The following is a 22,226-nucleotide window of genomic DNA, read 5'->3' as shown; positions in this document are numbered from 1 at the left end:
CGCTACATGTCTACCCATAAAGCCACAAGTGTGCACCCTGCAGCATGTTCTGCAAAATTATCTTTTAAGAAAGAGTCAGTTCTCTGGTTAACTACTCTCTGCTAGTTAGACCTGCATTTCAGGGGACCTTACTGCTGTGCTTCATACCTATTGTAGCACCACTGGTGTCTTATCAGCATTCCCTTCCCTCATCAACATCTCTCTGATAAGATGACTTAAGCAGCACTGGGTTCCTGAATTCTCACCTCTGACAGATTTTGTTTCTGATTCCTTCATTCTACAGAGGTCTCATTCTTTCTTGTAACTCCAGTGGCTCTGAGCAAAAAAATTCTAAGCAAGCAGAGTTTTTGTGCTGTTGTCCTAGTGAAACCATGAAAAGGAAGCAAAAATGAAATATATCAGAGATTCACTATTGGTGCTGGATTTTTTTTGTTTTTCGTTTTGTTTTGTTTGCTGCTGCTGTTTGGTTATTTTAAACTAATTATTGTCTCTCTATTTCTCAGAAAAGCTGGGTAACCAGAAACTGTGGTTTCTGTTTGATGAGAAAATCCAGCAGTGGTGTTTTAGTCTAACATCCCAATAATAACTTAGCTTCTCCTCATTTGAGAATAGAGGCCATGAGCAAAAACTGGCTTCTCTCTCACTCCAGCATCTCAGGAAGTTATATCCGCCATTCCACCTTTTAACTTCCTGGCCACACCCTCACTTGTCAAGAGAGAAGTGCTGTAGAGATTTGGTATGCTGCAGTTGGCTGCAGTGTACAGAGGGTGTCAAGATGTTGATTTCGCCTGCTTGTTAGGTTTTGATTTACAAAACTCCTGATAGAAAATACAACTAAAACAGGAACAAAAAGAAGAAACTACCTGCTCTCCAAAGCTGCTGAAATTCTTTGAAAGGATGGGAAACTGCCTACCAAAAATGAGGTAGGTTCAATATCCATTCATATTCAAAGACTTGCTGATGCTGTTAGGTGTTTTGTGAACCATAAGAATTAAATGGGGACAAATTGCACCCAAATCAGAACCTGCTTTATGTGATCACTTTAAGGGGCCAACAGAAATCTGTTGGTTAACTGAACTGATCTGCTAAACAAGAAGTAAAATTATACTCAATATCTTTTAAGACAGGAATCCATGTTTTTATAATATTTAGCTTTTATATAAAGCTCTTTTCCCATAGCTCTCAAAGCACTTCACTGACATGATATGTATCACCCCCATTTTAAAGTCAAGGAAAATGTGACTGGCCTGGAGTCACACAGAAGGTTAGTAGCAGAACCAGGAAAAGAGATCCCTCCTGGCCTTTAAAAAAAAAAAAAAACCATCTGTGACAACCCAGATCTCAAGTCTCACAGTTCTGTCTCCTGTCCCTAGCATATATTCTTTAAAGGCAGTCTCTTGCACAATAATGTGAGCACTGCAAACTGAACAAAAGACAGCGCACTGACTGTTTATGATTCTTGGGGTCCTTTGAGTGTACCAAGTCAGAGGAGTCCTCTATTTGAAGTCACCTAGTTTTTCATAGGGCTTGCCTAGGAGGTGTACATCTAGCACCAACAAGTTTTAGGTGCAGTTCTGCCTGGGAGGAGAGAGTTACCAATTTGCAAAAGGCTAGATGCTAGTTCTGAACCATAACTCTCAGCTGATGTCACAAAGGGGTGAAAGGGGGTCCTGGATGTCCCTGTTCTAGCTCAGGCAGAAAGAGTCATGGGATATTTTAGAGTTTATCACATCCCAATATGCCATGGTGCCATAGTCTATCTATAGCTATGGAACCACGAGGAAAACTCTCACAGAGCTGGTCACCTCAGTGCTATTGACAGACAGATTTCATTACATTCAAGGAGAAATAGTCACCCTATGATATTCTGTAGTTCAGACCAGAAAGGGGATGTATCTCCCTTGTCCTGAAACCTTGGGTTCCTCACAAGGCTTTGCTGCAGTAGCTCCCATCTGGGCCACTCAAACAATCAAATAGCACACAGATCATACCTGAAGTGCCCGTGTACAGCCACCCGCCCTGGTCTAGCAACTCTGACCCCTGCAGCCTATCAGCAAATGCAGCCATACTCTGGAATCCAGTAGCCTTGGTTACTACATGCAGGGCGATCCCAACACACTTCCAGTCCTGATTTTTCCACTGGGGTGTGTGTTCAGCACTGTGTGGCTGTTTTGCAAACAGTTCCGATACATTAAGTCCACTTCCCCTGTAAGGGGCTCAATATAACAGTTTGCTATGCACATTGCTGAATGTAAAGGCAACATGGATTAGTTTCAATTAACGACTAAAGCAAGTTCATTTAACTATAAAGAGAATAAATGTTAAATGAATTCAAGTATTAAAGCATTAAAGTCAGAAATGGTTACAGGAGAAATAAAAATAAAACACATTGTAAACTTCAACCTAGACTTGGTTCACGGTTCAACCTAGAGTGGTTCCGAGCAACAAAGTTGAGGGAGTTTCAGGGCAGGGTCTGCTCCCAAAATCCATAGTCTAGATCTTGTCTTTGTAAGTGGAAAAAAGAGAGATGGACAGGGAGGCACAATATAAGAGGGATTTGTCTCTCACTTTCATAGTTCTGTTGCCCTTTGAAATGCGTTTTCCTGTGGGTTATTCCTTTGATAAAGTTCTTTCCCTCTGTGAGGATGGAGGCATGGGGGTCTCATCATGAAATAAATGTCATGCTGTTTTGCCAAAGTGCAGTTTTACCGTATCACCCTCTTGCTGTTTCAAGGATCTTGTTTACCATTTATATGTAATCTAGAATATTTAGCCAGTGTTGCTCAGGTCCTTAAGTCAATTTTTGTTTTTTTGGAAAATGTACACGCTTCATTTAAATCGTTGTTTTGGGGTGGGTCCGGGGATGAGGGATTCAGCATGCAGGTTGCCCCAGGGAGAGAGGACTACCTCACCTCTTTCTTACTGCAGCAGCTTGAGGCCAGGTGAGAAGCTCCTTTGCATGGCTGCTGCAGCGCCCCAGACAAAGCAAGGAATTCAGCAAACCATGCCCTTTCCCCTCATTCCCTGATGAAGGGGAACAGCCAACAGTTTTCCCACATGAATTGGGGAGGAGAGCTTCAGCCCCTTCTGTCCTTCCTAAAGGATTCTTGGGGGGTGTGAGGCTTGGGGCTGGCGCAGTCCCAGATGAGGGGGTGCCATCCCCAACCAACCCCTTTCACCTGCCAAGTGATTATCTCTTTTCTGTATGGTTTAATGAGAAGCAATTCTAACCCATTGTCTTGCCACAACCAGACCCTGACCTTGCTTTATGTTATGAGAAGAGGAAGCTGTAGGCCGAATTTGGCGGTCCTAGCTCTTAGCATTTAGAAGGAGTTCTTGGACAGACAGACAGACAGACATTCTCAGATATACAGTAGATTGAGGTGTACGCACATTCCTCAGTTTAAGACGCATGTAGGCAAACTTTTTGGCCTGAGGAACACGTTGGATACAGAAATGGTATGGAAGGCTGGAGAAGGTTATGCCTCCCCAAGGGTATGTCTACACTACCCCGCTAGTTTGAACTAGCGGGGTAATGTAGGCATACCGCAATTGCAAATGAAGCCCGGGATTTGAATTTCCCGGGCTTCATTTGCATAAACGGGGCGCCACCATTTTTAAATCCCCGCTCGTTCGAACCCCAAGGTTCCACGAGGAGTAACGGTAGTTCGAACTAGGCTTCCTAGTTCGAACTACCTAGTTCGTGCCGCGTGTAGCTGCGCGGCACGGGGTTCGAACCAGCGGGGATTTAAAAATGGCGGCACCCCGCTTATGCAAATGAAGCCCGGGAAATTCAAATCCCGGGCTTCATTTGCAATTGCGGTATGCCTACATTACCCTCCTAGTTCTAACTAGGAGGGTAGTGTAGACATACCCCAAAAAGCCAGGTATGGCCTGCCTCCTGCCTCCTATGCAACCCCTCTGGTCCCCACCCCCTATTGTGCCCTGGAAACCCCATTTGCTCCCTGTCCCCTGACTGTGCCTCCTAGACCATCATGGCTGGCAACATGGCGACCACATTGCCTGGGCATTGGGGGAAGTTGAGCCTGTGAGTGAGAGGGGGGAAGAAGGGGAGTTGGGGGCTAGCCTCTCCTGCTTGCTGCAATTATCAGGAGTTGGGTCAGCTCCTTTCGGCAAGGCTGGCCTGACTCTGCTCCCTGGTGGGAGCTCAGGGACCAGTCTGAACAAGTCCAACAGGCTGGTTTATCTCCCTCTAGTTTAAGATGTTCTTGGCTAGCCCTGCTGAATTTGGGCTACATGGGTTTGACCAGAGAGTTATTAGTTTTTAAATTAACCGGACAAGACATATTTGAAGAAGAGATTATCATAATGGTGTGTGAACAGAGGCAGGCATTCGGTCACATCCAGATGAACTGGTTTATCGCTTTTGGAGACAGAGCAATCTTCTTTTAGGAAAGTAATTATTTTTTTCACATAACAAAGAGGTTTGCCCTGTGAGAATTGTAGTCTGCCAGCTACACTGGATTGGGGAAGTTTAGGAATACCTGAACTTCCATTGTAGTTCACAATCAACTGCATTTTGCCATTTTGCATCTGGCATTGTGATGCACTGTCTACAGTTTGTATTCACTCATCTTAGCCATTCTTCAGGGCAACAGGCTGCAATAGGCCAATATTTTAAATGTTCTCATACGTGAACATCCACAAAGCCATTTCTATTTGCTACAGTGGTGATTATCTTTCTAACCATTCTTCTGCAGAAGCCACCCTGCTTCTTGTTCCTTGTTTTCATACGCCACAGGTGCCAGGTGCTACCAAAAAGGCAAGATGTGGTGGGCAGATATATGGTTTTCACTGTGAGGCCTACTTCAGCTCAAGGGGATAGAAACAGCGGGGCGAGGAGGGGGGGTGGCTGGCTTGGTTTTTGGCCATGCACATAGTAGATAAAAACAAACAAACAAAAAAGAAAAACAATCCACCTTGAGAACAGTGTAAGCTTTAGAAAAGCTAAACGGGCAAAAGCACTTGGCTACAACTCTGAGTAATGAGAGGACTGTAAGAAGTGATAGTTTTACTACAGCATTAAAAAGAGGATACATTTTTAAGACACCCTAAGTTCCATTTTAAAAAATGTCTTAGGTTCTTAAATACTGAACCCTATTGACATACAATGATTGCCCAGGTGCATAACTGCCTAAATCATTTGGGAAAATGTGACTTGGGCACACAAACATTTTACACACATGCTTTCAAGATCAGGTTGGACCTCCCTGGTCCAGCACCCTCAGGACATGACTGGTCCCAATAGAGGGCATTTGCCAGGACATGGGAGGTCCCCTGCTGCTAGGCTCCCAGCCTGCCACCCCTCCCTGCTGGTGGAGCTTCCTGGGGCTGAGACTTGCTGGACTCACCACTAGCATAGCTGGCTAGGGCTCCAATGCCAGCTGGGACTCGTGGGGCCAAAACTCACTGGCTATGGCTACCAGCCAGGGCTCCTGAGGGCCACCACTCCCCGGTTAGCAACTGGCAGCTCCCTGGTGCTGCGGTTCACTGGGGCTGGAGCTCCCCAGCCTCTGCTGGCCCCATAGGGTTTCTGGATGTGCTGCGGGGCTCTTGGCTGTGGGGTTCCCAGCATTTCCCACCATGCCACAAGCCCTCCCCACTACGGGACTCCCACCTGTGTTGCCTGCCCCCCTACTGGGCTCCTGGACATGCCAGAAGACCTCTCTGTCTCTGGTCTCTCTGGTTCAGGAACATCAGTGGTTCTGCTGGACTAGGGATGTTGCTACACTAAAGAGTCCTGGTTCCGGTAGGTACAAGCTGTAGCATTAAATCAGAAAAATGGCGGCAACTCTAATGCCATTGCAGACATTTTTGCACTGTCTCCTGATCCAGCCAACGAAATCATCTATTTAAGTCAATCCCACAGAAGGTGGGAGAACAAGGATCCAGCTGAGAAGTGGTTACACTCCAAATGCTGCCCTGCATCTCAGCTCATGCCTGCTTCCCGCCCCATACCAGTCTCTGTCTCTGATGAACAAGTGCTGGATGGGCTTTAGAGGTATGTGCTCTCTGGGGTCTATGTCACATTGTATTTAATGGTTCCATAGCACAATCTAAACCAGCTGTTATAAACACCTGACCGGATTCAGATTGACTGTCAAGGCTGGCCAGGTTGCTTTTACATGGCAGGTAGGAGCCTGATTCTGATCATTCTTGCCGATATAACCTCTGGCATGCTCACATATCCACATCTAGTTGATTCATCATACATTTTTCCTCACCACCCCAAAGACTAGAGGTATCAACTCGCAACAATGATTAGGTCTTATCCTAGGTTACACAATGTTTGAGTTAAGATTATTGTGGCAAAGATCTAGAGCTTTGCTGAAATTAAAATTGAAATTCAGCATACTTGGCAGGAGGCTGCCTGTCTTCATTGGTTTCATGGGCATTGAAAGGGATTGAAGTCACAAGTCAGTCACTTTCTGGTCCAGCAACACCTGTGGTCTGGTATGATTTTAATTAGCCAGATGTCCACTTATCATGAGTATGGCCAAATTTCTCATGGTCCCATAAAGTTTGACAGCCACCAGTCCTGGCTCACAGTGTTCTATTGAGATGTTATTTAACTCAAATTTACTCCTAAATGTCTTCTAAGAGTGCAGTAAGCAATGGAAGTGTTGGTAATGCTGCTAGACAATATTGGCTTCCTGTGGTCTGGAAAATTCTCTGATTAGGCACCAGTCAGGTCCTGTGGGTGCTGGACTAGAGAGGTTCAACCTGTGGAATTAGGGCTTCTCAGCTGAGAAAACAAATAGCTGCTATTTGGGCTAGAGAATAATCTTAGAAACTACAAGGATTAGTGTTCGTGCATGTTTACAGGTGTAAACTAGCCAACTGAGGCATGTGGAGTCGAGCGCTGAGACAGTCTTTGTTGCTATGTAGATTTTCAGGGTCCTACTGAGGCATGTGGAGTCGAGCGCTGAGGCGGTCTTTGTTGCTATGTAGATTTTCAGGGTCCTACTGTCTGCGCTCCAGCTCTAGCCCAGAAGTCAATGCAACAATGAGATAGCTGACTTAGACTTGGGCTGCATGGCTAACACAGGTGTCTAGTTGCTGTGTGGACATACCTTGGTTTCCTATCCCAACACCCACTCATCAGCAGCAAATTTTTATGGCAGGAGTCTGGGGAGTTGTCTGTTTCGTTTTCGAAAGAGAATACAATACTTTGGGAAACTTGATCTCAAAGAAAGGGAAAAAGAGTAATGTGAGAAACTCCAGAATGAACTCCACCATCTTTGAACTTTTAATCATGATCAACCAGAAGAGCAGCTGACAAACCATGGCCAAAGACTTCTAAAAAATGACATTCACTAGGTCTGTACGATGCATCTACAGGCTAAATCCCCACCATCAATGTACTACCACCCTGATAAAAGGAAGCCTCATTTAGGAATAAAAGGGGCATTCATTAACATCCCTTCAGTTCTGGTCATCGCTGTTGTGCTGATGGAAGTGGATGCCAATCAGCACCAAGTGTAGCAATGAATTTCAAGAAGGGCATTGACTAAGAATTGCAATGAGATCTGGAACTTGTTTCACTGAAAACACTGAAAACTCAGTTAACTGATAACATAGTAAAGTTACCAGAGTAATAGTTTCTTTGGTGCCAACAAAGGCTGGAAGGGAACTGGTAACCTGCTAATCTTTCAGCTGCTGAAAGATCTCACATCCTGTTATTAGTCCACTGGCCCAGTCTACTCTCCACTATTGTGTTGCTTTACCCTATTTTCGGCTTTTCATTCTCCCCCACTTCCCCATATTTGGCCTTTTGTCCTCATCAAGACGATTTTTAAGCTGCGCATTTCTATTTTTGACTTGGCCACTTCCTGCATCAGTAACAGTATCTGGGAGGCTTGTAGGACAGAACTGTAGTCTTACAAGCAGCTTCTTAATAGCAAATTTAAAACCGCTTTGGGGAAGATTTTAAAGATATGTAGGTGCCTAAAACTGCACATGGCTCTTGTAACGCTATTCATTAGGTCTAACACTAATTAGCACTTGGATTTATACACTGCTTGAGAATTATATTAAAAGTGATGCTATGCTTCCCTTTACACCCACTAGGATTGGACTGTTATTGATTTGTGTCTTCCAGCCATCTCCCATTTCAAGGCCACCTTCAGCCCTCAGAGCACCTTATGAGTTTTTCCCTCATCCTCCATTTAAAGGCCTGCTGCCGCCACTGACATTCTAGGTCTATTTCTTACTACCCAGAATGTACCCAGCCATGCTGAGGCAGATTGCCTTCAGGGGCCCAGAGCTGTATGTCCTTGTGTAAATCTCTGTGGAGTTCAGACTCTAGCAGAGTTGCTGCCAGGTTGGGGATAAGCCCACAGGTTGTTGGAATCTGCCATCTCCTAGTTTTTTCCTCTCCCCACTCACCACTATAGACAGGCATGACTGGCTTTCAGCTTCTACTGTTCTGGTCATCAACCACCACCACTCTGGGACCCAGGATTAATGCTCCTGTTTCCTCCCTTTCTTAGGCTCACCTATAGACAAGGAGCTTGTGCCTTCTCTACTCTCTTCCCAACAGGTCCTTGCAGCGAGAGGTAGGCTCACCAAGCAACGGTCAGAGGAAAAAAGTGCAAGAGAGAGAAGAAGCTAAGGGAGATGGCCCATTTCAACCTGGTTTGGGGGAGAAGAGAGCAGCTCATCTCTGCAGGTGGTGTCCATCTGGCTGTAGAAAGTAAATGCTGTGGGACCATCAGCTAGAACTGGATTAAAAAAAGGGAATCTATTTCCATGACAAAATTCTCCAGTCTCACTTCTCACCCAAAACCAGGGCCTCCCCTCTTATTTCCTCAGAGTGGGGAAGAGGGCAGAGTGCCCTGACATTCTCCCTTAGCATCCTTCAAAAAACAAACAAACAAACAAAACAAAAAACTTTGGTCCCTTTCTGTGATATAGTGAAATTATTTATTACCTTCCAGACAGGTAGCCAGTGGAAAATTTCATTTTTTTAAGCAAGACTCAATTCTCACAGAAACGATCAACAATCTAGCCAAACTTTAACCACCTCTCTCATCGCTGCCATAACATGCCACCTTTTATTTCTGTTTCCTAGCCAAGAATCGTGTGCCTACCTGAGGAGGAAGAGGAGATGGAAGGTAAGCAGGGAAGGTAAGCAAAACGTGCCTATGGCCCCAGTGTTCTTAATGGCACTGAAACGGCCATTTTCAGTACAGCACCTTTGTCAAAATGGTATCCCAGAATTCTCATAATTAAGCGCTTTACTTTGAGGAAACCTCTCAAGCATTTCCTGTCCCCATCAGGCTAAAGGTCCATGAAGGAAGAAACAAACATTCAATACAAATGGGGAATATATTCCCCCTTTGCCATAGCGCATAGACCAATCACCAGACTCACACTAAAGAAATAGTTACAATATCCAGAATATCCAGGACTGTTTTCATGGCGATTTTTGCTATAGAATTTGGACTCGACTAGGAATACCTGAAATGTTGAATAGTCCCACAGTCTAAAACAGTCAACTGCCTGGCCCACAGTTCAACTAGAAGTTATGCTTTCCTCCTAGTAGCGAGAGATATAAAATAACTTAACATGAATTTATTTGACATTGGAAAGGTTTGCAAAATGGGTGTTATTTCCAAGGCCCAGGCAAGTAGTACAAACAGAGGATAAGAAAAAGCTGGAAGAGTCCTGGCTCTATTATAAGCCCTCCCCAGTCACCTTGATTTTTCAATTAGCCTTGGTTTGTTATGCCCATGGAATGTACATTAAACTTCTTTGTTCCTGTTCACTGACAAATTGATACACCAAGAGTATCTACCATTACAGCAATGGTGGATTCAGACCACTTACACTAACAGTTATACTCTATCCTTGAAATACCACTGCAGGAAGGGAGCATTATGTTTATGGGAATTCTCTGTCAGGGAACTTACGGACGCCACATTCCACCTTTTGCGTTATTTTAAGGCCTCAAAGACCAGATAAACAAGGAAGGATTCCAGATCACTAAGTATCAAGAAAGGGAGGGTCTTCACTGGGTTAGGTCATGACAGCATCAGAGTTCTTGTGCAACTATTTGTCCATGCCCCCTTAACAGAGGGCAGGAGCTTCTGGAAAAGAGTTCAGGCACTTAACACACAAGTACTAGTGCTATTAATATTACTGTAATATGGAGTTGGGATGTTAAAGGTCATGTTTTCTTTATAAACGTGTCACTGCTGAATTTTTCAGTGGTTACAGGTTTACATGAGTGGGGAGGCGGATCTGCAGGAGCCAGTGCACGTGAGGAGCAGGTTTTAAGTGCATACCGGCTCCAGTGGAGCTGCATTGCCTCCCCTGCCCCCATTTCTGTATCAGAAGCAGCAACATGGGGGAGGGGATGGGACAGGCAGGAGCTGGGGCTCGCAGGGTACTGGCGTTTAAGCTGGCTTCATATGACCACCAGCTCCTGCAAAGCTGCCTGCTCTCCCCCACCCCCACCCACACCCTGCTGCCAGAGGCAGGCAGGTCCATGGGAGCCCTCCCCACTATGGATACAGGCTCCTGCCTGCATTGCCCTACTGCCTCTGTAGCTGCTGCTTAAAAGCTGGCTCCCCCGCAGCACCATCTCCTGTCTGCTCCCCCAGCTTCCAACTGCATGGGGGGCAGAACTGTGTGGAACTGTGAAGGTTCACTGATGAATCCAGGCTCATTAGTTAACCATTTACACCGATCCACTTTCACATCCTTAATACGGAGGAGTGTTTTGTAATTTTAAGTACATGCCTGAGCATATGCATGTCAGCATGTGATCACGGTTTAGAATGGTACACATTGTTTATAATAAAACCCTAAACAGGCCAAAATTCACAGTATTGATGAACCAATGACTCATGTTGTTTTAAAAACTTTTTATTTAGGGTGGGTTAACTTTTAAGGGAAACTAAGCTAAGTTTCAGATCCTGAAAAGGACTACATGGTTAAAGAAGCAAATAAAAATAATAATTTAAAAGAAAGCTTTGGTACGGATTACCTGAATTTTAAATTTGGGCAAAGTTCTCATGATCAACACATTGGTCTAAGAATCAAAATCAATTGAGGATTCATCAGCTATCAGGTCTCTGAGTAGAATTTACAGATTGAAATGCAGAAAGGGGAAGAATTATCTAGTGGCTTGAACATTGGTCAGATGATCTGGGTTTCTTCCTCTGACACATGGTAAGGTTACACGACTTACTGAAATCAATTACCTTTTATTTTAAAGAGGCATGATATTTCCCCACTGCAAATGCACTGGAATATTTACTACTTTAGACTAATTACTAAGGGCAGAATTTATGTCTCCTCTTAGTTCTGTGCAGTGGAAATCTCAATTTAGTGCTCAGTAATATTACTGAAGAGTTTGAGATCATTTGTTTGAAAGTTATGCTGATGTGCAAAATATTAGCCTACAATTGCTAAAACACTACAAAACCAATTTCAAAGGAGAAGAAATCCACATTCAGACACTAGAGTGACTATTAGGACATCAGAAAGAAAACATTATCCCATTCTGCAAAGGATTTAACAAGCCACTCAGAGATATATGCTAAAGCGTAAATAACTGTTTCCAGTGCCTTAATGTAGATTTACATTGGGCTTGATGTGCCTTTTAGGCACTTGAAAGTGAAAGTTTGGTGGTGTAAGTTTATAGAAAGAGCAAATAGTTCTAGCAACCCTAACAATAAGAAACAAACTATTAACTGAAGTGTTAAATCAGCTGAGAAGGACAATGTTGACAGTTCCCCATTTATATACATTAACAATTGGAACAGAAACATTCAACAAGATCAACTCTGCACAGTCCACCAAATCACTGTAAAGAAAAGCTGACATGCTCACTGCCATGTAGAACATCCCAGTCAGCACCATGCTTAGATCCATATTCACTACAGAAACATAGGCCTGATAACCCTACATAATCAAAAGGAACAAGCACTGAGGATGACAAGATTATGCAATGTCAACTACAGAGAGCCACTGAGCTAGGAAAGGACAGAGGATCCCCATCTCTGTCAGGGGCAGTCTCTGAACCAGTCTAGTCAAACAAAAGGAAGAGCATCAAAGGCCATTAGTAAAGCCGGATTTTAGAATGGAGTGAGAAAAGTCTGCAGTGCACACTAAGCTCAGAAAAAGCCAGATTATACGTGTGGGTTTTATTCAGCCATCTGTGAAAAGTTTCTCTTCTTCATACCTGCTCAGTTTCACACTGGTTGGTACTTTTCCAAGGATTGTGTTGACGAAGCAAGCTCTGTATCTGCACGAGCCCTGGTATAGAACAGAGTTCTCCTTGTCACTTTGATATCCAGTCTCTCACGCTTTTGTCTCTCCGGCCTGCAGGATGCCCCTTTGCCAAAGGCTTGAAATTCAAATGTTTCACTTCTCCCTCTCCAGAGCAAACCCACAGAAGCTCCTCAGCTGCTGCTAAGGTAATGAAACTTTTCCACTGTTTTCACACGAGGCTTTGAAAAGCTTTTGATTAAACATTCTGGTATCAGAGTAAAGTGGGAATCTTTGAGTGGCTGGCTGCATCCTTGGTAGGCCTTTCTTAATGCCCAAGGAGGGAGAAAAGGGCAGTCATCAGACCAAATCTAAGAGGGCTTTAGAGATTCATGTCATGGGGAATGATGCGTTGAAGATATACCCTTCAGTAGGTAAGGCCCTGCAAATGCAGAGAAAGCTGCTGCATTAAAGCATGTAAACTGGTCCATCTCATATTTCTGTACATTTTATAGAGCAGAACTAGTCAGTGATGATATTCAGCTCACAGGGCTGAGGATGAAGAGGAAAACGTATGGGGGGGGACCTGTTGATTTCAGTGAGAATGACTCATGGATACTATGAGATCAGCATATTCTCTTTTCAGAGTCACAGCAGGAGGAATGCTGGTTTTTTTCCACTATTCACATGGCCTGACAATGCCCATTTTATTGTTTCCCAGATTCCAGTTACCCTCTCATTAATGCACTCTTCCCCAAGTACTTGTCTTTGGAATCCTCTTTATTGAGCATGACCAATCCAGTTAGACAGCAACCTAAAACAATTGTTTTAAAAGCCTTAGCCCAATATGCACTGTGCTACTATTATTTGTATTGCAGTCTCAACTAGGAACCACCATGGAGGACCAAGACCCTTCTCTGGTACGTACTGTACAAACACAAAGAGATGGCTCCTTGATGTGTCCAGTCTTGTGTAAAACCTAGGAAAGCCTTCAAGGGCTGTGTTCTGTTCATCAGTCCATGAAGAACACTGAGGATGAACCCTTGAAGACGTTAGCATGGTGAACAGATTGCCATTCTATAATATAAAGGGTGGCTACAGAATCCATAGAACAGAATCTACTTAAGAACAATGCTAGTCAGATGAATGACTAAAAATGGCACCAGAGAGGTCCATGTTTAATGCTGCTCAGTGATTTCCAATATTGCTTGTAACTAATATTGTTCCTCAGTTCCCAGCCCTGAATACTTTTATATGTGGCTTGGGATTCTAAACACAGAGATCTCTGCCTGTTTATTCTCGTGACCACCATACTATTAAAAACCTTAATCTTTTATGTAAGACATAGAAAAACCAATTAAAGCCTTTGAAATATGAGAAATTAAATGAAACTTTCACATTAATAGCCCTTGTTCACTTTCCCTTTGCCGGTAGTGGACTTTTAGGCATAATCTACTCTGCACGGTTATTTCAGAATAAGCTATTCCTGAATAGTTATTCTGAAACAGTTTATTTTGAAATAGCACATCTACACTACAGGGACGCCTCAAAATTAGTCTGAGGCAGGCTTCCCTAATGTAGACGTGCTACCTCACTTTAGAGCCCCAAGAAGTACGGTGGGGCGGGAAGGAAATAACTTAGAATAGCCCAGTAGAGGGGCTATTTCAAAATAGCACCAGTGGAATGTCTACACACACCTTATTTTGAAATCACTATTTCAGAATAGGCATTATTCTTCATACAATGAAATTTAAAAATTTCAGAATAAGCTGCCCATTATTTCAAAATTCTTTCAAAATAACAGAATGGCTCTGTAGACGCTCACATAGTTAATTTAGAATAACGGCCATTATTCCAAAATAACTTCGGTATGTAGACATGCCCTTAGAAGGAAAATATCCTTTTTTCTGACCAGCTCTCAGATGATAAATAACTCTTTTGTGGGGGAGGGAGAGGAAGTTAATTGAAATGGGTAGGAGCTTCTGCTGTTGACATCTGATTCTTCCTTTAAGGCACACACGACAAATGCACCAAAGAAAAAGGAGAAAAGGGAACAGCAAAGAGAAAATGCAGCTTTTGTCCTCACTCTTACTTTCATTCTTATTATTCAAGCAAAACTAGGCCCAAAAGAATACTAGAACTGGAAGAAACCTTGAGCCGTCATAGAATACAGTCCCCTGCATACATGAGAAGACGAAGCACCATTGAGACTATCCCTGACAGGTGCTTGTTTAATCTGATCTCAAAAATCTCTACTGATGGAGATGTCACAAACCCCTAGGCAATTTATTCCAGTAATTAACCACCCTGGCAGTTAGGAAGTTTTTCCTAATGTCCAACCCCTTGCTACAATTTGAGCCCATTGCTTCTTGTCCTATCCTCCAAGATAAAGGAGGATAATTTTTCTCCCTTCTCCTTGTAATAACCATTTAGGTCATTGAAAACTGTTACGTGTCCTCTCAGTCTTCTCTTTGCTAAACTAATCAGACTCAGTTTTCAATATTCCCTCATATGTCATGTTTTCTAGACCTTTAATAATTTTTGTTACTTTTCTCTGGACCGTCTCCAGTACTCTACATCTTACCTGAAATGTATGTCCAGTACTTCGGCTGAGACCTAATCAGCACAAACTAGGGCAAAGAATTACTTCTCATGTCTTGCTCACAACACTCCTTTTAACACATTCCTGAATGATACTTGCTTTTTTATATATATACACGCACAAATATGTGTCACACTGTTGACTCATTTAGCTTGCAGTCCACTATGATCCCTAGATCACTTTCTGCAATACTCCTTCTTAGGTAATCATTTCCCATTTTGTATGTGTGCTATTAATTGTTCCTTCCCAAGTGGAGTACTTTGTCTTTATTGAATTCCATCCCATTTACCTCAGACCCTTTCTCCAGTTTGTTCAGATTAATTTGAATTATAGTCCCATCCTCCAAAGCACTTGCAAACCCTCGCAGCTTGGTATCATCTGCAAATTTAATAAGCGTATTCTCTGCCATTAACTAAATTGTTGATGAAAATATTGAACAGAACCAATCCCAAAACTGATAACTGGAGAGCCTGACTTGTTGGCAAGTATCAGAGGGGTAGCCGTGTTAGTCTGAATCTGCAAAAGCGACATGCATCTGACGAAGTGGGTCTTTGCCCACGAAAGCTTATGCTCCTACACTTCAGTTAGTCTATAAGGTGCCACAGGACTCCTCGTCGCTTTGACTTGTTGGAGAACCCTTCCAACAAAAACTGTGAACTCCGATAACCATTCTCAGGGAGTAGCTATCCAACCAGTTATGTACCCACCTTATAGTAACCCCATCTGGGTAGTATTTCCCTAGTTTATATGTAAGAAGGTCAGGCGAGACTATATCAAATGTTTTACTAAAGTCTAGGTATACCATGTCCACTGCTTTCCCCTCTTATCCAAAAGACTTGTTGTCCTATCAAAGAAAGCTATCAGATTGGTTTGACATGATTTGTCCTTTACAAATCCATGCTGGTTGTTACCTATCACCTTATTATCTTCACATGTTTGCCAATGGATTCCTCATTTATTTATCTTTCCTAGCACAGAAGTTAAGAGACTGGTCAGTAGTTTCTTTGGTTGCCCACATTTCTCTTTTTATAGATTGGCACTATATTTGCCCTTTTCAGCCTTCTGGAACCTCTTCCTTCTTCCATGACCTTTCAGACATGATAGTTAATGGTTCAGATCCTTGACTATTCTTGGATGCATTTGATTAGGCCCTGGGTGACTTGAAGACATCAAACTTTTCTGAGTAATTTTTAATACGCCCACTCCACGATCTGGAAAACTTTGTTCTTGACTTTTGCTGAATTTTATAAGCCGTTTTATGTAACAGATACAACTAGAGTCTTGTTATCTTGAATATTTTATAGCACAGGCCTCTGCAGAATAGCCTTCAAATTACATTAATTTTGACTTTTTTGTACTCAGAGAATAAAACAGAGGTGAAGTGTATAGGAATCAGGAGTGTGGTAGATTTTAGTAAATAGACATGTTTACAAAATTAGTCTAGATGGCCTCTAGACTTAAGTAGACCAATGTACATATTGATTATGAGAAAGACAGATGGGGGTATAAGATGCACCAATTTAAACTGCATTCATTTGTGAATTTATCCCTGAATGTGTATAAGCAGCATTTGAACAGTCTTCCAAGCAAGGTCACCATTTATAGGAGGCTGGAGGGGGGTACAGTAACCCCTCCCCCCTCCAAGGTTGGAACTCCTGGATTTCATACTTGAGGTCTGCTTAAAGCTGCATGCCCCAACTCCGGAAGCAGTTTTTAAAAACAACAGAGTTTGAGATGCTTGCAGCTTTGTCTTTGGGGCAGGGAGTTTGTTATAAAAAGAGGAAGGCAGAGTGATTAAGATAACAAATGGCTGGGCATTCAAGCAATTGAAGGATTGTTAGATCATCATGAAAACGTTGCCAGACACTCCATTTAAAATATGGGGGGGGGGGGGAGACAATAAAGAGTAGGAATGAGTGTTTTACTGCAGGGATTTGCATTTGGATCACTGTTGTTAAATTTATAAATGTTCTTGAAAGAGGGATGATCAATGACTAATCCAAAGCTGACTACAAAGAGTTACAAAATGATTTCACAAAACCCAGGTGACCGGGCAACACAAGGGCAGATGGAATTTAGTGTTGATCTTGGAATCATTGTGGATAGTTCCCTGAAAACATCTGTTCAATGGGCAGTGGCAATCTAAAAACTAAAACAGCTAACAGAATATTGGGAATCATAGGAGAGAAATAGACTAGAGGCAATATAGTATTTTGTCGTCTTGAGTCATTGTATGTCTACATTTTGAATACTGTATGCAGATCTGGTCACCCTATCTTAAAAAATATATATATTGGATGTGGAAAAGGTACAGAAAGGGTAACAGAAATTAATTGGGGTAAGGTACAGCTTCCTTACAAGTAGAGATTAACAGACTGGGACTTTTCAGCTTGGAAAAGAAATGAGTAAAGGGTAGGTTGGGGGATATGTTATATGTCTTGAAAATCATGAATGGTGTGGAAAAACAGTATTGGGAAATGTTATTTATTCCTTCACTAACATAACACAGGAAGCTGATCTAATTAAATGTACAGGCAGCACATTTAAAACAAAATAAATTATTTTCTCATAATCAACATTTGGAGGAAAGGCCCAAATCATAAAAAGGTTCCAATAAGAACAAAATAAGTTCAAATAGTATAGATCCATCAACGGCTACTAGCCAGAATTGGCCAGGATGGTGCCCATAGCTTCTGTTTGCCAGAAGTTGGGAATGGGCAATAGGAGATGGATCATGATGATTGCTTCTGCTGTTAATCAGTGGCCCTTGAGTGACTTGCCACAAGATGTCAGAATATGTTAGTGTTAGAGCTGAGGGGGCGGGGGGTCTAATATTTATTTCATTGTCTTTCTTTTATATAGGAATTAAATACAGTGCTCCTGTCAGCCTAACTGCTAAGTTGTCTGCCAGCAAAGTAGAGTTTTCTAGTGCCTTCGTAACCACTGGATAGAGATGATGTGGTGGGGGGGAGGGTAGATGAGGTTGATTCCTCCCTCCCCATATGGTGTTTGGCTTGTACAGAGCATGCTCAGTAACACTGCTGAAGCCTCTGCCCGCAGTCCTCTCCCCCATGCTCTCATTCTCTTCTTCCCTCATCACGGCATACATAATTCGGCAAAAGTCAAGATCTGAAATTGCTCCCCTGCTTCCAAGTGCAACTATATCTGAGGCACAGTTTAGTTCTTTAAAACAGCGTAACACCGCTGCTTAGGATAAAAGAACAACACTGCATCCAGTTTCAGCTGGAGGAGCAACTACTGGAGTAAGAACTAAAATGCCCGAGATAGATTTTGGCCCAGATACTTGGGGTAGTTCTTTCTGCCATCAAAAACAAGGTGGGAAACTTTAATGACCCAGAAGATCAGGTCTGCAGTTTTATATCCCATTAGACAACAAGCATGAATAACTGGGTGCTCCTACCCATGGTAAATGACAGTCTACACAAGACTGAAGTGATTGCAGATTTGGCTGCTACAGTAAATACTGTTGTGAGCCATGTGGACACAGTGCTACCCTGCATGTCTCACTCGCTATAGAGCATTTCAGGGTCAGTGCAGGACACGTGATTTTTAATGCTGCTCCCTTTTCTCATTAATAGGACAGTCTTGAAAAGAGAGACTTGAGTGATCCCCATGAGATCTGCTATGCCACCATCAATCACACTGTTAAGCAAAAACCCACCATGACAAACAGCAACCATGAGACTGAATATGCCTTTGTCAACATGCCTGCCAAGAAGGGGACTTCAACCAGTCACCAGAACATGAAGCAAAAACCCAACACAACAAATAGCAGCCATGAGACCGAATATGCCTTTGTCAACATGCCTGCCAAGAAGGGGACTTCAACCAGTCACCAGAACATGAAGCAAAAACCCAACACAACAAATAGCAGCCATGAGACCGAATATGCCTTTGTCATGCCTGCCAAGAAGGGGACTTCAACCAGTCACCACAACATGAAGCAAAAACCCAACACAACAAATAGCAGCCATGAGACCGAATATGCCTTTGTCAACATGCCTGCCAAGAAGGGGACTTCAACCAGTCACCAGAACATGAAGCAAAAACCCAACACAACAAATAGCAGCCATGAGACTGAATATGCCTTTTTCATGCCTGCCGAGAAAGTGACTTCAACCATTCACCAGGACAACGAGTATGATTATGTTCTAATAAGTTAGGACAACTGCACTCTTACTGCACCAAATGACTCTACATAGCTTAAAATAACTAGGATGCTTTCTTCCAAACCATTTGCCCAATCACATCAACACTTACAATAAATCCAGAGGCATCTGTTGAATATATATAACCTATACTTTAGGGTAGCTCTGCCATCCCCCGTTCAAGTGACTCATTTTTCCATAAAGGAGTTAAGAGACCATAGCATTTACAGAGCATACATATCATAGTTCTCAGGAGAGTCAGAGTAAGAAAGCATGCATAATCAACAGCACTTGCCTATTACAAGATGGTCTAGTAGTTTAGGACCTTCCTTACTAGAAGCTGCCAAAGTGGTCTGTCCTCTTTCCATAGCGTTTTACAGTTTGCACAGTGTTTTTACAGCCTGTGATTCAAATCTCAGGAGTGGCGAGGAGTCCTGTGGCACCTTATAGACTAACTGAAGTGTAGGAGCATAAGCATAAGCAGATTCAGACTAACACGGCTACCCCTCTGATAAATCTCAGGAGAAGTCTTAATTAAACTGCATTCTAATGCAAAAATAAAAATTGCATCGCTAATGATTCAAGTGCAAATAATGCTACAACTATTCATGCAGCCTTCCCTTAAAGGAAGATGGAGACTGCAAAAGGTCTAATGCTGCTTTCAGATGCACACACATTATTCCCATTAGTTCTAATAGGACCGCTGCTAGCATTGCATTCCTGGCTTGTAGCACCATAGACTATTGCAGATATGGGCTGCTTAGGACACGCAGACTGACAGCACAGCCAACAGATTGAGTTAATACTTCTGTCTGCCGTTTGGAGAAGATAACCAGTCCAGGCCAGCAGGAAGCCCTACAGCCCTACTGTTCCAGTCCTGCTATTCTTCAGAGACCAACAAATATGACACATTCCTAAGAGAGAAAAGGTCTACAGTCCACTACAGGAGACAGCTGAACTCATTTTCTCTTGCAACTTCAACGAGACTGAGAATTAAGTATTACACAAATTGGAAGGGTTAATGCAGTGACACTAATTCCCTGTATCCTTGCCTGGACATTTGAATGCCTCTGAACCTAATGCAAATATACTGGAAAAAAACACACCAAATAACTTTTTTCTGATTTTGACCTTCCCATGTACATAATTGCTAAACATACCGTCTGGTATTTCTGTGCCTTACTCCTCCCTTGCTTGCAATTCATTCATTTGAATACCATCCCATGTCCATGCAGCTCCTCTGGAAAGAAGCTCGGGCTCATGGAAACTCTGCCAGTGTTGGACAGATATAACTAACCAGACAAAGCAAGGCAGTCTTATCTGCACCTGGAGTCTTTGCACACCAGTAGAGTGCAGAGCACCAATTCGGACACTGTAGAAAACATGCTACATTAGAGAGGACAACAGTTATCAGGACTAAATTTTCTCATCCTCCTTCACTTGGGTTCCAACATCTGGACAGGACATTCAAATGAGCAAAGTGCTTTTCAACATGTACTAACCAAATCACTGTATATTTTCACGTTGGATAACACCAAACCCCATTCATCTGCCATGTGGGTGTTTTGTATGGTTTAAACTTAAAAGAAAAAGGTAAAGAGCAATTAAAAAAAATCTTTTCCTCGTGTAAATCAAGTGCACAGTTGGGGGATCTATTTTAAAATGGAGGCCTGACTGTAAGCAGTCCTTTTTGTGCACAGCCCTTCAGGTTTACTCAGGCCCACTGACGGAGAGGGGGAGGAGGCAAAAGGGCAATTGCCCTGGGGCCTGGTGATTTCAAGGGCCCCAGGGCTCCTAGTCACCACCATTGTTACTACGGCAGCTAGAGCCCTAGGCCCTTGAAACTGCCACCGGGCACTCCGTGCGGTTCTGAGGGCTGGGAGGGAAGAGGGGGATGCACACTGTGCTCCAGGTAGCACTATGGGCAGGGGCGGCCCGTCCATATAGGCGAACTAGGCGGTCGCCTAGGGCGCCAAGTTAAAAGGGGCACAATGGGGCACCAAATGGTGGCACAGTATCGTCGAGGGGTTTGGCGGTGGGGGTGTCGATTGCATGGTTTGCCTAGGGCACCAGTTGCTGGCAGCTAGTCTAGGGCTGCTCCTGATTATGGGCATGCTGACCTGCCCCTTTTGCCCAAGGCAAGCTGCCCTCCCCCCCCCACACACACACCCCTTGTCAGGGGCCCTCAGTGGTTGTCAGCCCCACTGGGTTTATTGTATAGATCCTCCCTCCATAATCACATCCTGCTGCAGTTCCCCCACAGTTCACTCTTACTGGCCCACCTCCCCCCTCGCTGTACTATTGTTGGGAGCTACTCTTTTCTCCAAGTACGGCAAAGCTGGCTGGGATAAGAGGAGGACTGGAAAGCGGGAGGACTGCAACTAATTCTCACTCTAACGTCACTCTAGCTCACTTCCCCATACCCATGTGGAAAACGAGCAAAGGAAGATGAGCAATTTTGCTGCTTTCCTATAGGGCTCACGGGCAGGTACAGTCACCATAAACAATGCACCAGATGGGCATGTGTCCGTGAAAAGGCAACAGAGCTGTGCGTGACTCCCATTCCTTCTGGAAGATCTTCGTAGTGCTTTGGGTGTCGCCCATTCCCAGCCATGAAAGTGACACATGGTGTGAGAGGGGACGGATCACTTGGTGGTTACCTGTTCTGTTCATTCCCTCTAGGGCAGTGTTTCTCTAACGGGCTGTGAGAAAGTTGGTAATGGGCAGCTCCAGCTTATTTACTCACTGGCTCCACAGCCACAGAGCCTCGTGGCTCCCACTGATGGCAGTTCGCCATTGAACCTTCCCCACACCCAATTACCTATCCAGGGGCCTGCACTGTCTTGAACACCTACCGAAATCTTGAGTGGTCCCCCATCAAAAAATATTGCCCATCTCTGGCACAGACCATGGTTCTAAAGGCACAAATTCCATATTAGTGCATCAAAAATTGGTCACATTAAAAAAGAGAATTGATACCAAGTAAGGAAACATGGCTGAACTGTATACACCAATGTGGCATTGGCAATAGCTATGTGACAAATAAGAGAATCAGGTGATTGGCTTATTTATCCTGTTAACCTAGCTCACTTGCCTAAATTGACCTAGCTTACATTTTGTATCATGGCAGGTTTGGTTACAAAAGTTTTGCACTGTTCTAGCTTTATGGTCATCTTTCAGCTCCAAGGTCACTAGACCAAGGCCTAAAACTGAGA

At 43.5% G+C, this 22,226-nt stretch overlaps 1 protein-coding gene across 1 annotated transcript; it reads left to right on the top strand.

Annotated features, from left to right (window-relative positions):
• Positions 1 to 504: 504 nt before the first annotated feature.
• On the top strand, positions 505 to 20,737 carry LOC102460803 (uncharacterized). Its single transcript, XM_006116822.4, has 5 exons — positions 505 to 923; positions 9,095 to 9,150; positions 12,361 to 12,449; positions 13,119 to 13,160; positions 18,442 to 20,737. Exons 1-5 carry the CDS (start codon positions 898 to 900, stop codon positions 19,024 to 19,026), a joined length of 798 nt encoding a protein of 265 aa, XP_006116884.2. The 5' UTR covers positions 505 to 897; the 3' UTR covers positions 19,027 to 20,737.
• The last annotated feature ends 1,489 nt before the right edge of the window (positions 20,738 to 22,226 follow it).

This window comes from Pelodiscus sinensis, chromosome 1 (genome assembly GCF_049634645.1).
Source record: "Pelodiscus sinensis isolate JC-2024 chromosome 1, ASM4963464v1, whole genome shotgun sequence".
NCBI classification, from domain to species: domain Eukaryota; kingdom Metazoa; phylum Chordata; order Testudines; family Trionychidae; genus Pelodiscus; species Pelodiscus sinensis.
This window is presented reverse-complemented; position numbering and strand designations above follow the sequence as displayed.

Coding starts and splice junctions, on each gene's coding strand:
- LOC102460803 (XM_006116822.4), top strand. CDS start 898: ATGGGAAACTGCCTACCAAAAATGAG. Junction 924..9,094: donor AACTGCCTACCAAAAATGAG/GTAGGTTCAATA, acceptor TCTGTTTCCTAG/CCAAGAATCGTGTGCCTACC. Junction 12,450..13,118: donor GCTCCTCAGCTGCTGCTAAG/GTAATGAAACTT, acceptor TTTGTATTGCAG/TCTCAACTAGGAACCACCAT.